This window comes from Pan troglodytes, chromosome 2, assembly GCF_028858775.2.
Source record: "Pan troglodytes isolate AG18354 chromosome 2, NHGRI_mPanTro3-v2.0_pri, whole genome shotgun sequence".
NCBI classification, from domain to species: domain Eukaryota; kingdom Metazoa; phylum Chordata; class Mammalia; order Primates; family Hominidae; genus Pan; species Pan troglodytes.
Window position 1 is genome coordinate 66,258,301 of NC_086015.1, and position 16,170 is coordinate 66,274,470.

The window sequence follows — 16,170 nt, forward strand, 5'->3', positions numbered from 1 at the left end:
AAGACCTTGTCTCCAAAAAAAAAAAAAAAATTTCCTAGGGTATACAACTCTGGGGTTTTAGTATATTCACAGAGTTGTACGATCATCACCACAATCTAATTTTAGAACAGTTTTTGCACCTCAGCAAGAAACCTGTTAGCAGGCACTCCCAATTCCTCCTTCTCTCCAGCACTTAGAAACCCTGTATCTACCTTCTGTCTCTGTGGTTTTGCATATTCTGGACATTTCATATAAACAGATTCATACTATATGTGACCTTTTGTGTCTGGCTTCTTTAGCACAATGATTTCAACACTCATCCATGTTGTACCATATATCAATACTTCATTCCCTTTTATGGCTGAATAATACTCTAATGTGTGGATATACAGCATTTTGTCTATTCATTCATCATTTGATGGACATTGTTTCTTTTCCGCTTCTCAGCTAGTATGAATACCGCTATGAGCATTCATGTACAAGTCTTTATGTAGACAGATATTTTCACTTCTCTTTGGTGTATACGTAGGAGTAGAATTTGCTAGATTATATGGTAATTCTATGTTTAAAATTTTGAGGAACTATCAAACTCTTTTCCAAAGTGGCTATTCATTTTACGTTCCCACCAACAATATATAAAGGGTCCAATGTTTCCACATCCTCACCAACTCTTACTATTTAAAAAAAAAAAAAAAAAAAAGCCTTCCTAACCGGTATGAAGTGGTATCCTATTGTAGTTTCAATTTGCATGTCCCCAATTATTAGTGATGTTGAGCATCTTTTCGTGCTTATTGGCCATTTGTATAAATTGTTTGGAGAAATGTCTAATCAGATCCTTTACCATTTTTTAACTGGCTTACTTTTGTCTTTTGTTGAGTTGTAAGAGTTCTTTATATATTCTGGATACAGATCATTTATTGAATATACAGTTTGCAAATATTTTCTCATTCTGTGCATTGTCTTTTCACTTTCTTAATGTGAGTTCTCTAAATTTGTTCCTTTTTCAAAATGGTTTTGGCTATTCTTTCAACAATTGTTTCTGAATTGTACTATTGTACTGCTTTTGTTAAATTTATTCCTAAGTATTTTATTCCATTTGATCCTAATGTAAATGAAACTGTTTACTTAGTTTTATTTTTGGATTGCTCATTGCTAGTTTATATAAATACATTTGTAGGTTGTATCCTACAACCTTGCTGAATCCATCTTTTCTAGTAGTTTTTTGTTGATTCCTTGAATTTCTGTATACACGATGTCCTCTATAAACAAAGGTAGTTTTATTTCTAAATAAAATGTTACAAAAACTCCAAGTTACTTTTGAATAGGATTGTTTGTTCTACTTTTCTGAGAAAATGAACTGGTTAAAAAAGCCAGGGGGAGAACAAGGAAGAAAGTCAAACCTCTCCCTAGTCTTTGGATTGACTTTGGCAGTATTTGTTGGCCAACTCAATCAAGGCTCACCACTGCTGTGACTATGAGGATTTCTCTATCCAGATACACCTCCTTTCTAACCAGAGAAATCAGGCAAGGATATATATACATCTGTGCCTTATATATACATACATACACACACACACACACACACACACACACACACACACACACACACACACCATTCTCTCCACCAGAGCATCCTTTACTTCTCTAATGTCAAACATTACTTACTGCCTTGCTAAAAGTATTGTGGCAAAAAAAGGAGGAGAAAATCAAAGCAACTAATGTGTGATGTGCCCAAAGGTCATGGTGTTTTGCTAGAAAACCATCATCTCTGGTTAAATGTGAATTGCACTTTCACAACTTCATTTGTGATTTTACTTTCACAATTTCAAATTAGATGTAATTTTATTTTTAAACATTCAGGGAGTTAGGTTTTGGTGTTCTCTTGGCCACTCAGATTCTGGGCACATTGCCTGCCTTCATCTACCCCCTATATTAATGCCTTTTCATAGCAAAGAATAGCATAGAAACAAGTAAAATCAGACCGTGAATGAGCCAGAAACATGATGTATGAAAAACCTTCTCTCAGATTCATCACAACTTTCAAGGTATATGTGGATGTTACCAAATCACCTCCCAAATTGATCTATTAATGTCTTATTTGTCAGTCTAAGAAATAACAATATGCAATTAATGACTACTAAGGCATAACGGTTTGGATCCAGATGCCTTAGGAGAAATTTTTCCTTTGGGGCCTATTTATATCAAGCAACACCTGTTTCATGTCAACTGTAAACTGAAAGTTTGTCAGAACAACAAAAACAGTTCACAGTTCCAAAAACATAGAGGGCTCTCAAAAATTGCTTGGTATATTCTGAGGTCAGTAATGCCTATGCTGATCCACTCATTGGACTTCTTTTTCAACTAGCCTTTTATGATAATGACTATAAACAGAAACATAAATTGGGTTTTGCCCATTCTGTTTCTACCTAGGGAAAATAAAATTATAACCTCAGCTTCCTTTTACTTATTTTGCTATCCTAAAAAAAACAGGCACAATCTGCTGGGCAACTAGATACACATGTCATGCATCACCTACCCCCAACTTTTGTTCATTAACTGAGGTTAAGTGGCTCCTAAAATCTGAACATTAACTTCAGATTCCTATAATGAGATTACTCTTAACAAAAGCTCTGGTTTCCTCAATTCCTTAGGTTCTGTTAGGGTAGCAGGGAATCCAAGTGAATTAGCAATGGAATTGCCTGAAAATATTAATAGATGTTTTGGACTTGACAGATCAGTCACCCTTTTATATTTGTATTAATGGGGAGGGAACAGGGGCATAGGGCATAATCAAAGCCCTTTGAACTTGGCTTTAAAATACAGAACAAGCAAATACCTTTGAACTTGGCTTTAAAATATAGAGGACTACAATTTGTAATAGTTTTACATGAGTTTGCATCCTGAGAGCAGGAGATGTAGGAGTGGCTCTGTATTTTGGGATGGGTTTGAATGCTCTATTTAGTTGTTCTGCCAAAAGTTTTCTCAGACTACCTTGGGAGATGTCATGTTACCTGATTGCCTTGTGTTGTGCTTTAGAATGGTGCTAGTTTCTGAATTATCCATTTTATTTCTGTTTTTTTTTCTTATCTTCTATAGATGATCACAGTAGGGTGAAGTTAAGACCTTTACCAGGAAAAGACTCTAAGCACAGCGACTACATTAATGCAAACTATGTTGATGTAAGTCAGAACTGTTATTATAAACCTGTTTCTAGAAATTGAAGACTGCAGCAGAAACTGTTTAATATATTTTAATACTGTACAGAGCTTTCACTAAAAACAAAGCCCATTCAATATGGAAGGCATTTGAATTATTGACTGGTCTTCTGTGATAACTGCTTTCATCTCACTTTGTGCTGTGTCATTTTGAAGGGTTACAACAAAGCAAAAGCCTACATTGCCACCCAAGGACCTCTGAAGTCTACATTTGAAGATTTCTGGAGGATGATTTGGGAACAAAACACTGGAATCATTGTGATGATTACAAACCTTGTGGAAAAAGGAAGAGTAAGAGCCTTTTGACTCACTATCTTAATAATGCACCTTCATTCAAAAAATACTTGTGGAGTACCTGCTTTAGGGTAGGAACTTGACAAGGTATAAAGAGTTACAGAAATGAAAAGTGTTCTCTCTGCTTTATCTTGCTTATGATTCAGAAGGAAAGAGAGCTAAGGCATTATGAGAGTAAGTGTGATGACAGAGATGAACAGGGTATCAGTGGAATGCTGCAAAATGAATCAATGTATCCTCTGTACATTCCTCTGTACAGAGATTTTTTAAAGGAGCAAATACTTGAGACTTGAACAACGATTACGAGGAATTACACAGGCTAAAAAGAGAAGGAAAGGGTGTTCTAAGTACAGGGGACAGACAACAGTAAACAGGGAAATTGAAAGAAGCGTGGTGTAGACAAGGAGCTACTAATAGTTAAGATTGGGGGAAGCAAAAATTGCCTAAACAGTTTAACCATCATTAAGAGGACCTTTTAAAAAAATGATTAATGCTGTAGAATTTATTGGATTATGAGTTTACATTAGATGATGCTAATTTAGGCTGGAATAAAAGCTACACTTCAAGGAATCACCACACTGGGTTGATAGGTGCATCAAACCACTATGGCACATGATTCCCTATGTAACAAACCTGCAAATCTTGCACATGTACCCCAAAACTAAAACTAAAAATTAAAAATTAAAAACAAACAAAAATAAAAATAAATAAAAGAACCTGCGCTTCAGGTTCCCTGCTCAAAATCACCACTTCTTCATGTTGTGGAGTCACTGTTTTACTTTTGATGATCCAAGTTACAATAAGAAGAGTCTCACAGTTAGAAGAGAACCTTCCATGAATCCAACCCAGCCTTCCAAATGATACTTAAGCTCCCTTTATAACAAACCTTACCCACATTTCTTACAGGCCAGACATAGAGGTTTCTTTCTTAGTCCCTTTTAAAAATGCATTATAATGCAAAAATAAAAATGCATTATACATTGAAAGGTGACCATAAATACTAGGCCCATTTCTCACATGGTCTCACACAAACTTATCCCAAGCCATCAGCCTTGTCAGAGGTCACACCTGCCTTTAAGCAGTTAAACTCACGCATTCCTTTTTCAGTCAACTAAATGGCAATCTCACCTGTGTTTTAACATTGTCGTTTGAAATTACATTATCAACAGAATTGTGGCATAGATTGCAGTTATACTTTACAACTTCTTTCTTTCTGCAGCGAAAATGTGATCAGTATTGGCCAACAGAGAACAGTGAGGAATATGGAAACATTATTGTCACGCTGAAGAGCACAAAAATACATGCCTGCTACACTGTTCGTCGTTTTTCAATCAGAAATACAAAAGTGAAAAAGGTATGGAAGGAATTGGGTAGGCTGCCAGGGCATCTCCTTTTTATACTTGTATGAAAATTACTGTACAACCAAGGCCAAATCTCATAACCAACTTGGTTTTTAAAAAGTATTTTTAAAACATTTTTTCATAACTCTTTTGATTGACATCAGTGTATGGTGTGAAAGGTATTGGCAAAGCATCTAATAGAATTTAACTGGCCTGACTGAGCCTTTAATCTCTACATGAACAGGCTTCATTTTTTAAAAAATCATCCTCTTAGGTTTTGGTAATACTCAGCAAATATGGCAGCATCTGTTTGATTTAGCTTTTTTATTCCAATTTTCTGACAGATATAAAGCATTGTTTCCCAAAGTATGTTCCAAGGAATACTTGCCCTGTAAGATTCTTGTAAACATCAGATTCTGCTGTTCAAGAATGGGAAATGAATGCTACATAATATATATCCCCCCAGCATTTTAGAAATTTACAGTGAACATAAGTGACCAGAGCACTGGTGTTAACAATAATACCCTTCTCTATAGAACTACTAATACCCTAGGAATCACATTTTTGTGGAAATACTGTTTTCAGGTTATCTCAGTTTCTTTTTCAAAATCCACTGTCACAACAAATATCCTAGATCAATCATCACAGCTGTACACAGTCTCCCCTTAATTGTGGAAGGTATGTTTCAGGACCCCCCGGTGGATGCTTGAAACCTCAAGTAGTACTGAAGCCTATTTATAACAATGTCTTTTCCTATACGTACATATCTATGATAAAATTTAATTTATAAATTAGGCACAGCAAGAGAGTAACAATACTGAAATAGAACAATAATAATATTCTATAATAAAAGTTATATGAATATATACTGTTTCTCTTAAAATACTGTAATATTTTTGGACTGTGGTTGACCTTGGGAATGTGAAACTGCAGATAAGGAGGAAATACTGCATTAAGAACTGTAAATAGATGCTCATTAAAAAATGTAGTTATTCCACAGAACTTAGGTATGGCAGTTGTTTGCAGCAATGGGATAATTTTTTTTTTTTCTTGGTGTCTTGGACATTTTGGAAAATGTGATAAAACTGTAGCCTCCTTGCCCCATTTATATTCACACTTACTCACATTTTTATGTAAAATTTCAGTGGCTCCAAAGCCCATCTGTTATCCCAGGTTAACTATCCTTTCTATGTATGTTTATTTCCCAAAATGGCAGAAATAACATGAATATCAGTAGCATAGCAATACATCTGTGTTCTCTACTATGAAATAGAGCTGCTGGCTGGCTCAAGATGATCAATAACCAGCAAAAAACTTACAAAGCCCAACTGATGAGAATATTTCAGGTATTTAAACAGGGCCCACTTACTCTTGTTTCAGAAACAGCTTAAGTCAGAGGAAGAAGTCAAATAGGAACTTTAGGTGTTTTACATACTAATAGGAAAAAGTAGAAAAATGAGAGTTAACAGAAGAATTAAATTAAAGCCATCATGGGCCTTTGTACAATAGCACAGGACCAGACACACCTCAAGCTTCAGTGTTAATGACCCTGAGTCATCCAAAAAAAATTTAGAAATTAGGTATTGATAATAAGAAATCGTATCATAGCAAATAATCTATTTGGGGAATATTTCATCTAAAGTAGTTAAAATGTAAAAAGTTCAGACACTTAAAGGAAAACTACTCTGAAAAAGTCATTTATGAAAGTGACAGATAAATGAGACATTGCCTCTGACTCTAAAGACAGAAGTATTTGACATTTAAAATCTTCCCATCACTTCCTGGATAGTTTACAGCAGCAACAAGCACTCTGGCTCCTAAAGGTCCAGCCTGGACAGTGAAGAAGGAATGGGAATCACAGCCCACAGAGACATGAAAGCAAAGTACTAAGATCTGGACTTGGGGCAGAAAGTCAGGAAATGGAGGCCTTGCAGGAAGAGTACAAGTGCTTTGGATAGTTCCAAATCCAAAAAAAACTGATACTAAATGTTCATTCTTAGTACAATCTTAAACAGTCTTCTCTTCTAAGTGATAGTGACACTTCATATCCAGCTTGGTAATGTCTCCAATTTAATGGCATGAAAGTTGGCTACAAGGGGGAATAACCTAGCCTGGGAATAGTGATTAGGGTGAATGTGATCAGTGGTCATGTGTCCTGACACCCTTACATTATTTTTTTTCCAGAATGTCCACCCCCCCCCCGCTTAAAGACATCTTTTTTCACTTTTCTCACAGGGTCAGAAGGGAAATCCCAAGGGTCGTCAGAATGAAAGGGTAGTGATCCAGTATCACTATACACAGTGGCCTGACATGGGAGTTCCCGAGTATGCCCTTCCAGTACTGACTTTCGTGAGGAGATCCTCAGCAGCTCGGATGCCAGAAATGGGCCCTGTGTTGGTGCACTGCAGGTAGGGTCTGGGATTCAACATGTGAAATAGATGGGGCAGGGGACTTAGGCCTCAGTGACCTTGGACCACAATGATTGCTACTGCTTTCACTTAGAAGCTGAATCTTCCACTGGAAACTGGGATGGATAAGACCTATGATAGTCTTAAAGAGGCTCTATTCCTGTAACATTAAGAAATCATCTGCTGCTTCTGTGATTTTTAAAAAACTAGATCAATCTCTAGTTTTTATAAAATCTTCTTATTAATAATATCAGCCAGGCATGGAGGCCAACTCCTGTAATCCCAGCACTTTGGGAGGCTGAGGTGGGTGGATCACTTGAGCCCAGGAGTTTGAGACCAGCCTGGGCAACAAAGTGAGACCCCATTTCTACAAAAATTAAAAATAAAAAAATTAGCCAGCATGGTGGCACATGCCTGTGGTCCCAGCTACACGGGAGGCTGAGACAGAAGGATCCCTTGAACCCAGTAGGTCAAGGCTGCAGTGGGCTGTGTTCACGTAACTGCACTCCAGCCTGGGTGATAGAGCAAGATCGTGACTCAAAAAAAAAAAGAAAAAATTACAAAATCCCCATTGTTTATAGGAAAATTGTAGCCTGATCCTAATAAATAAAAATATGACATTAAACACAAGAACTTTCCACACTAGAATATTGATTGTGTTTTTGTAAATGGCTTTTCTGAAAGGTTCTTCTAAATAACAATATTTATAGTATATATGAAAATATTTCATTTTTAAATTTTTAGTTTAAATGTTCCATATAAAATACCTTTTCAAAAGCACTGGGAAATCCTTGTATAAAGCTTGTTTTTTGTCAGCCACAGTAAATGACTTTAGTTGGTTGTTTAAAAATGCTTTTATTCTGTTTCATTTGAAAATGCATTCTTGCCTCTTTTTTGTTTGTTTTAAACTTTGGTACTCAAATACATGTCGCTTGTTCTGTGATTTATGTTGCAATGCTAAGTGAATAACATATGTCATCTAAGGTTATCTAAGTGGGGTTTAGGCTGGGAGTGGTGGCTCACACCTGTAATTCCAGCAGTTTGGGAGGCCAAAGTGGGCAGATCACCTGAGGTCAGGAGTTCGATACCAGTCTGGCCAACACGGTGAAACCTCTACTAAAGATAAAAAATTAGTCGGGTGTAGTGGTACACATCTGTAATCCCAGCTACTCGGTAGGCTGAGGCTCGAGAATTGCTTGAACTGGGAGGCGGAGGTTGCAGTGAACCGAGATTGCGCCACTGCACTCCAGCCTGGGCAACAGAGTGAAACTCCATCACATCTCAGAAAAATAATAAAATAAATGGGGTTTAGATTGGAATTTTTCGAATCCAAAGTTAACAGTATGATAAAACAAAAGTGCCAGTTGAGTGTCTTCATTTCTTACAGTGCTGGTGTGGGCAGAACAGGCACCTATATTGTAATAGACAGCATGCTGCAACAGATAAAAGACAAAAGCACAGTTAACGTCCTGGGATTCCTGAAGCATATCAGGACACAGCGTAACTACCTCGTCCAGACTGAGGTAAGGAGTAGCTGCCAGCGTCCTCACGACATTCTGGCAAATGCTGTAACTGAAATTTGTTAAATGATAATGAAGAGACAGATTCATTCTTTTAGGGCTTGCAGTAATTTACAGGTTTGTATTAGAAGATATTCTGACAATGATCCTATTCTACGGATCACAGTTTTCCATTTCTGTATGGATCTTAACATTTGGATTCCTAAATAACTACACAAGTACTTACGAAAGAGATACAGTTGTTTCAAGAGCTGTGTTAGATGGTAGGGGGAGTTAAACATGTTGTCTGGCCTGAGAAATACATAGGAGAGGATGGTTCTAAAACCCTTCATTGAACACGATTTTTTGTTTGCTTATTGAGTTGAAGCAATAAGCACAGTATAGAATACCGTGATCCAGGCACAGTATAGAATACAGAGCTAAACTTAACACAGTCTCTACCGTAAAATAAGTTAAGATTGTAAAGTGAGTATTGGAGCAAATCACCTAGCTGTAAGTGCTTGAAGGAAATCACTGGGAGGTCCCTGTTAGCAGCAGAATTAAACTAAGGTACACTTCATGAATGAGTGGCTAACCCTTAACACTCCCTCAGTGACTACCATGTATTGTACCTCTTAGGAGCAGTACATTTTCATCCATGATGCCTTGTTGGAAGCCATTCTTGGAAAGGAGACTGAAGTATCTTCAAATCAGCTGCACAGCTATGTTAACAGCATCCTTATACCAGGAGTAGGAGGAAAGACACGACTGGAAAAGCAATTCAAGGTAGTGCTTTGAAAAAGTTTCTTTGGCATAAAGCAAGAAAATGTTTTAAATGCCTTGAGTTTGGGGGTTATGTCTTCTTTGCATTAACGTATACACCGAAATGGATTACTATTTGTACTCCTTGTACTCCTTAAATGTGATGAAAAAGAAAATACAGTTTTGACCTATGTATGAATTGTTGGTATTCAAGTAGATATACAGCGTTGTATTTTCTTCTGAGCAATTTATGACTTTATCTGAAGATAAACATCAGCCCCTGGCCATAATGACATAGTACTTTAAAGTAACTCGTTTAGTCCAAAAAATGTCCTATTTTTTCTGAACTAATCTATCTTACCTTAATTATTAAGAATGATGACTTGTAGACATATTGTCCTAAAAATATGCCTATTTCAAAAACTATTTCAGAAGATAATTTAGGAATTTAAAAAGAATTACTAAACAATACTAGAGAAAAGTTAACTTTTCCTAAATGGTTGTTCTTTTTCTTTGATAGGGACATGAAGAAGCTTAAAAGCGGTTAAGGTTTATATGGAATTGACTGAAGTGAAGGTGAAAAAGAGAGATTATAAGGACTATTAAAATAATTAAGGCTCAGTCATCTGATAATAAATCAAAATTGCTTCTAACTTTCAAACATCGCCTGTCTCTCCAGTTACCAAGTGCTTTCCTATTTATCTTTGTCTTTTAAATTCTATTTTGCACATTGTTCTGTATGTAAATAGTTTCTCCCTTTGTATCAAGATTCAAAGAATGAGATGAATTTACAGTTTTAGTTTTCGTGGTAAAACTTTCCATAGACTCTGAAACTTTCATTTGAATCTCAGCTGAAGAAATGAGACTGCCAAGCAAATTTATACCAAGTGATATGAAATGAAAAATAGTTTAATTTCACTGAGTTCAGTCATAAAAGTAATTTAAAATTTTTAGCTCCCCATTAACATTCTACTATAAAACCATGAGATAATTAATAATGAGGACACAGTGTATCATTTTAAATGTTTAACATCAGTTCTTACAAAATATTAAGTACCAACATTTCTTAAATTCTGCCTTTTTCGTTTCTTCAATTTTTTTTTATACATACTTTAAAACTTCATTTAAGAAATGCGACCAGGTAGTTGGTTCTTTTACAGGCACTAACCATTTTAGAGCTCAAGATGAAGAAAAAAACAAGACTCAAACTTGAAAATGAAAATTATATCCAGGGACCATGAGTTTTACTAAAGCATCTGGAGAAGAACACTGATCTCATATACTCCATTAGGATGGATGCCAGCCCCCCAAAAATAGGATTGACAAAATGGTTCAACCAAGCTACATAAACAGGAATAATAATCAAACTACTGGGCTGGTTACTTATAAAAGCCTTAGAACAATGTTAGTTCAGTTCAACAGAAATGTACTGAGAACTAGTTAGGTACTCCTTTATCTTCAAGAAACTTGATTAGCTCGTAATAAATAGCATTAAGCAATCTTTTTTAATGTAGACTCACGTAGGTCTTTTATGCCAGTGAGGAATCACAGAAAAAAATTCACAGCAGCAGTGACATCACATAACAGAAGAATCCACATAGTTCTAGAAATATCTATTGCACACAGTATCTATTTCTACCTGATAGTAGAAATAAGAAAGATACAATCAAGGTCACTGAGAGAAGTACCACTAGGAAAGCACAAGAGTGTTCTCTGGGGCTGGGCATGGTAGATTACATCTGTAATCCCAGAGCAGCCTGGGAAACACAGGAAGACCCCAATTCTATAAACAATTTTAAAAACTGGCTGGTTGTGCTGATGCACCTGTGGTCCTAACTACTCAGGAGGCTGAGGTGGGAGGATCACAGTTAACAGTGAGCTACAATCATGCCACTGCACTCCAGCCTGGGCAAGAGAGCAAGACCCTGTGTCTTAAAAGGTTCTTTGTGGCACAGAAATGGTCTTGTTTATCAGTAATCTGATTGGGATTTTTGCCAAAGCATCAAGCAAATGCTATCAATTATATCTTTGAATGAAGACTAAAATGTTTTTTCTTTTTCAGCTGGTCACACAGTGTAATGCAAAATATGTGGAATGTTTCAGTGCTCAGAAAGAGTGTAACAAAGAAAAGAATAGAAACTCTTCAGTTGTGCCATGTAAGACTTTAAAACAGTTTGTTAGTGATCTTTTATACTGGATTGTATGTTATGTACAGAGGCAGCCACTACTCTGATGCTATTGATAGCACCCTTCAATTGTACTGTACGTGGCCGTATGGTAGAAGGTTTTGAAAATGTCCTTTTAGTAACCTCATTAATGTATGACTTTATACCAGCCTCTTACCTGGTACTACCAAAAGGGAAAATGTTATGCTTATTCAACTAAGGTAGTTTAATGAAACTGGGAGAGGTGGTTGTCAGTGTCAGCAAGTGCTCCATCTATCTGACGTAGAATACAGCTTCATTTCACCTTGGAATGCAAGAATTGGGTTACTTCTACCATATTATGACATAAAAAATAATAATAGAGCTGTTATTGCTGTGGCATTAACATTCCTTTAAAACTTAGAATCCTGGATTAATCTGTACAACTAGAACTACTTATTCAGTTACTGTGGCTATTGAGATCAAGGCACTGTTGATTGGTGGTGACCTCTGTATAAATAGCTAAGGACATAGCAGAGGATGCTGTCTGTGTGCTGTAGGCATAGACATGGGTGATCATTTGGGAGATTTATCTCTAATGAAAAAGGCCACTCTTTTCTAAGACCATCATGAGCAGAAAGACATGGAGAAAGGGGTTGGTAAAAGGGCAAAGTATATGTTGGTATAATTGTAGGAATAACAAACTAGAGTCAAAAGTTATCTAAAATCCTCTGTTGTGTCCATATAAAGTATTCTGTTATTGATCTGCTGTAAAAATCTCTCCCACAGTAAAACTGTATTCCTACAATGCCTGTGTCCTTCTGGGTATGTGCAGCAAAATTTCATTTTACATTCTGCCTCAGCTGATAACACTTTAGCTTGTTTAAAAATATAGATAAGTCTTAGAAAGGGAAGCCAGGAGGATATGTTATTCATCAAGCAAATCTCAGAAAGAGCTGTTGGTTCTGTGTGTATAATAAGGCAAATGTGGTGTTTTTGTTTTTTCCATATGATAGCTGAGCGTGCTCGAGTGGGTCTTGCACCATTGCCTGGAATGAAAGGAACAGATTACATTAATGCTTCTTATATCATGGTGAGAGTCAACAGTTAATTATAAATAAAGTCAACTAAACTGAAAGGTGTTAAAGAGCAGATACCACCTGTGTGACTGATGTCATTTTTGAAATAATTTCTCAATGTGTAATATGAAAAGTATAGAGATTTCTGTGTCTTGAAACTTTTAACAAAAGATACCTAATCAGTGCTGGTACAAAAATGCTTAAATTAAGCAGAATGCTTCTTAAGGAATTAATTTTATTGTTAATTTCACACATCTAGTCTTTGAATAAATGTTGAAATTTCCCTTAAGTGAAAACAGCAGGGTTAACTAGAAGTGAACTGCACATGGAGAGAAAATTGTCTGCATAGTGCTAGCAGAAGTACATCTAAAAATTAGCCAAATGTACCGAATGCCTTTCTCAATTATTTTAGTGTAGTCAAAACAGTGCTATCTTATTTCATGAATATATTTTACTACCACAAAGTTAGAATAAAACACTCATATTCACTGATTTTTTTTGTCTTCCCAACTGAAGGGCTATTATAGGAGCAATGAATTTATTATAACTCAGCATCCTCTGCCACATACTACGAAAGATTTCTGGCGAATGATTTGGGATCATAACGCACAGATCATTGTCATGCTGCCAGACAACCAGAGCTTGGTAAGTAAAGCACATCTGCTATATATTAATGAGCCCATGAGGCTACAAGCATAAATTACTTTGATACTTTGCCATAGGGCTATAGTATCCATATATGCTAGGGAGGGAATTTAAAATTTTTAAATTCTCATCTTGAAGTCTGTGGAGATTCCTTTCATAGTCTCACAATACTGTCCCTGTCAGTTCCATTACTTGAGTCTCTGATGCTATTGATATCACCCTTCAATTGTACTGTCTGTGGTGGTGTGGTAGAAGGTTTTGAAAATGTTTTTAGTAACCTCATTAATATATGACTACACCAACCTCTTACCTGCTGTATGTCACTTTTGAAAAGTAAATAATTGTAGCTTACAGGTACTGAGTATGTAACTGTGTTTACATGCATTAACTTGTTTAATTCTCAACAATTTTAAGACATACATACTATTATTATCTCATGTAATAGCTGAGAAAACTGAGAGAACAAACTTGCTCAAGAGCACACACAAGTAACTGGAGCCAGGATTTTAACCTGAGTCATCTGTCTCCAGAGACCATGCTTATATAATCATTTTACTGTATGTCTTACCCCAAAATATTGTATCAAAAGTACTAATAGTGAATTTTTTTTCCCATTCCATAGGCAAGTCAGATCTACTGCAGGGATAGGCTATTTTGTTCCCACTTAAAGGTCTTTAGGACTGAGCTGCTACTACTTTTCCCTCCCTTAGTCCTTCTCTATTTCAGTCTCTAAACTATACAGAAGGGTGAGCAAGTTTATAAAACAGACTTAAATGTTTCTGCTTAGATCTTGTGGATACTTAAGTTTCGGAATTAGCTGGGTCTATAAAAGTTACTGTGTGGACATGTGAACCCATAAGGTAAAAACAAAAAACAATGAGGATCTGCCTTTATGATAGTCAGATTAATGAGTTTTTTAATCAAGGAAGAACAGCATGTGACTGAACCCCCAGTCTTGGTGACATGCATTTGACTGTGTGCCCAGTCAGTAGGAACTTCTTCACTTTGTCGCATTTTGCTCCAGCTTCAGGATACCAAGACTGCTTCTGTATGATGGAATGGCAACAAAGTTGAGAATCTTAAACTAAAAGCTGGAGTGTAAATTTTCAAATTAGCTGGCAATAGGGTCTATTCTGTTTGGCATGTGGAAATTGGAGGCACTTAGGATTGTTAAAACGTTCATTTGTTGGATGAATCAGTATTTTGTTATTGTCACTTAACAGAGGGCAATCACCATAAAGCATCTACCCAGCAGCTCATTTGTATGGGGAGGCTGGAGGGAGACTGGACCAAATAAGTGGATACATGTTCTGCAGACACTGAGGATATAGGAACATGGCATCTCAGTGTCTCTCTGAGGCCTCGGAAGGCTAGATTAGAATCATAAACAACTGACCTCTCAGTTCTGAGATGGAGAGTTTCATCATTGCACAGTTTTTCCTAAAGATTGATATCTCTGAGTTCTTTTTGTTTGTTGTATTATTACTGCTATACCTTTACCAGGTCATAATTCTGTAAGGAGCCCAAAAGTCACTGCTTCCTAACTCACAAAGTACTGATATAGATGCCCAGATATCTTTGACCTATAAATATACTTGTAAGCAAAACAGTCATGAGACCAGTGTGCCTGCTAAATTAAGAAGTAGCATTTATTTTTCTTAGACTTTCAAGATGAACCATTTTTCTACCTTTCTTCTACCATAACTCAAATCCCTTTGGTAGCCTTTAAGCTAGTTAATTTACTATTCATGTTATCATCATAGTATTTCTTTAAAGTAAGTAGTTTTTATTCCCACTTTTCAGATCTGGAAATTAAGGTTCAGATTAATTTACCCAGGATCACATCCACTCATAAATCCTATGCTTAATCTGTGCATATTTGTTACATTTAGATGCCCTGTTCATTACCTTATGTCTTTAATATCTGTGTCCTTGGACAAAACCTATTAAAACCCACGACAGTTACAGACTTCTTTTGTATAGACTAAACCCAGTTGCTAATCTGTTTCCCCTTATGCTGAGCTTTAAAAATAAAAATGTACTTGGCAATAAGCTATATTGAAACTTGAAAGGGTGATAAGTCTCATTGGACGTTGGCTCATTTCTAATGCAACAGTGTAAGATTAAACAAAGCCTTCTTTGTTTTGAACATTATTCAGAATTATTTCTGACTTCAATGATAGTAGCTAGGCATCCTCAGGAAAATGCCCGTAGAAACCTATATACTACAGGAAAACTACAGTTTGCCATTGGAGCTGATTAGGATACGTGGTGTACATCATAATCATATTTCTCACAGTCTCCAACCTATGCAACAATTAACTTTCTCTTAGGCATCCATAGTTTTTAGGGATAGAATTCAAGGACCAAGCCTGCATATCTATTTTTAATCTTAAAATGGATGAACATTTAAAGCTTGCCTGATTCAAGGCTGAAAGACTTTCTATGTTATCCCCTCTTGAAATATAACATTGACAGATTTCTTTTAAAACTGCCTTGTACATACAGCCAACCTACTTACTCACACACAATCTTCCAAAAAAGTTCTATCCCTTACCATTTATTAGCAGTGTGATTTTAGATAATTTATGGACCCCCTCCCCAAGGCCTTGTGTCCTCATCTGTAAAGACAGGTGATAAAAAATCTCCCCAGGGTTAATATACAAAATTTGTACAGAACTCATACAACTCAATAGTAGAATCATGAAATACCTGATTTAAATATGGGCAAAAGACCTGAATAGACGTTTCTCCAAGGAAGACATAAAGATGGCCAAGAGGTATATGAAAAGATGCTCAATCTCA

General features: G+C 36.3%; 1 protein-coding gene and 1 long non-coding RNA gene across 12 annotated transcripts in view; one reads left to right on the forward strand and one right to left on the reverse strand.

Moving 5' to 3' along the window:
* The window catches only part of PTPRG (protein tyrosine phosphatase receptor type G), a 733,384-nt gene that overhangs the window by 699,998 nt on the left and 17,216 nt on the right, over positions 1-16,170 (forward strand). For both annotated transcript variants that reach the window (XM_516564.8, XM_001174413.7), the window contains 9 exons: positions 3,076-3,158; positions 3,351-3,485; positions 4,708-4,842; positions 7,064-7,236; positions 8,624-8,759; positions 9,375-9,521; positions 11,560-11,653; positions 12,658-12,734; positions 13,237-13,365. In XM_516564.8, coding sequence (XP_516564.3) covers positions 3,076-3,158; positions 3,351-3,485; positions 4,708-4,842; positions 7,064-7,236; positions 8,624-8,759; positions 9,375-9,521; positions 11,560-11,653; positions 12,658-12,734; positions 13,237-13,365 — 1,109 coding nt within the window. The remainder of the gene's footprint in view (positions 1-3,075; positions 3,159-3,350; positions 3,486-4,707; positions 4,843-7,063; positions 7,237-8,623; positions 8,760-9,374; positions 9,522-11,559; positions 11,654-12,657; positions 12,735-13,236; positions 13,366-16,170) is intronic.
* LOC104005583 (uncharacterized) overlaps positions 1-16,170 on the reverse strand; it is a 105,004-nt gene that overhangs the window by 42,934 nt on the left and 45,900 nt on the right. For 3 of the 10 annotated variants that reach the window (XR_010155268.1, XR_010155270.1, XR_010155267.1), the window contains exon 5: positions 10,714-12,690. The exons of the other annotated variants lie outside the window; for them this stretch is intronic. This is a non-coding gene — a long non-coding RNA (uncharacterized LOC104005583). Of the gene's footprint in view, positions 1-10,713; positions 12,691-16,170 lie in introns of those variants that run through there. 10 annotated transcript variants of the gene reach the window in all.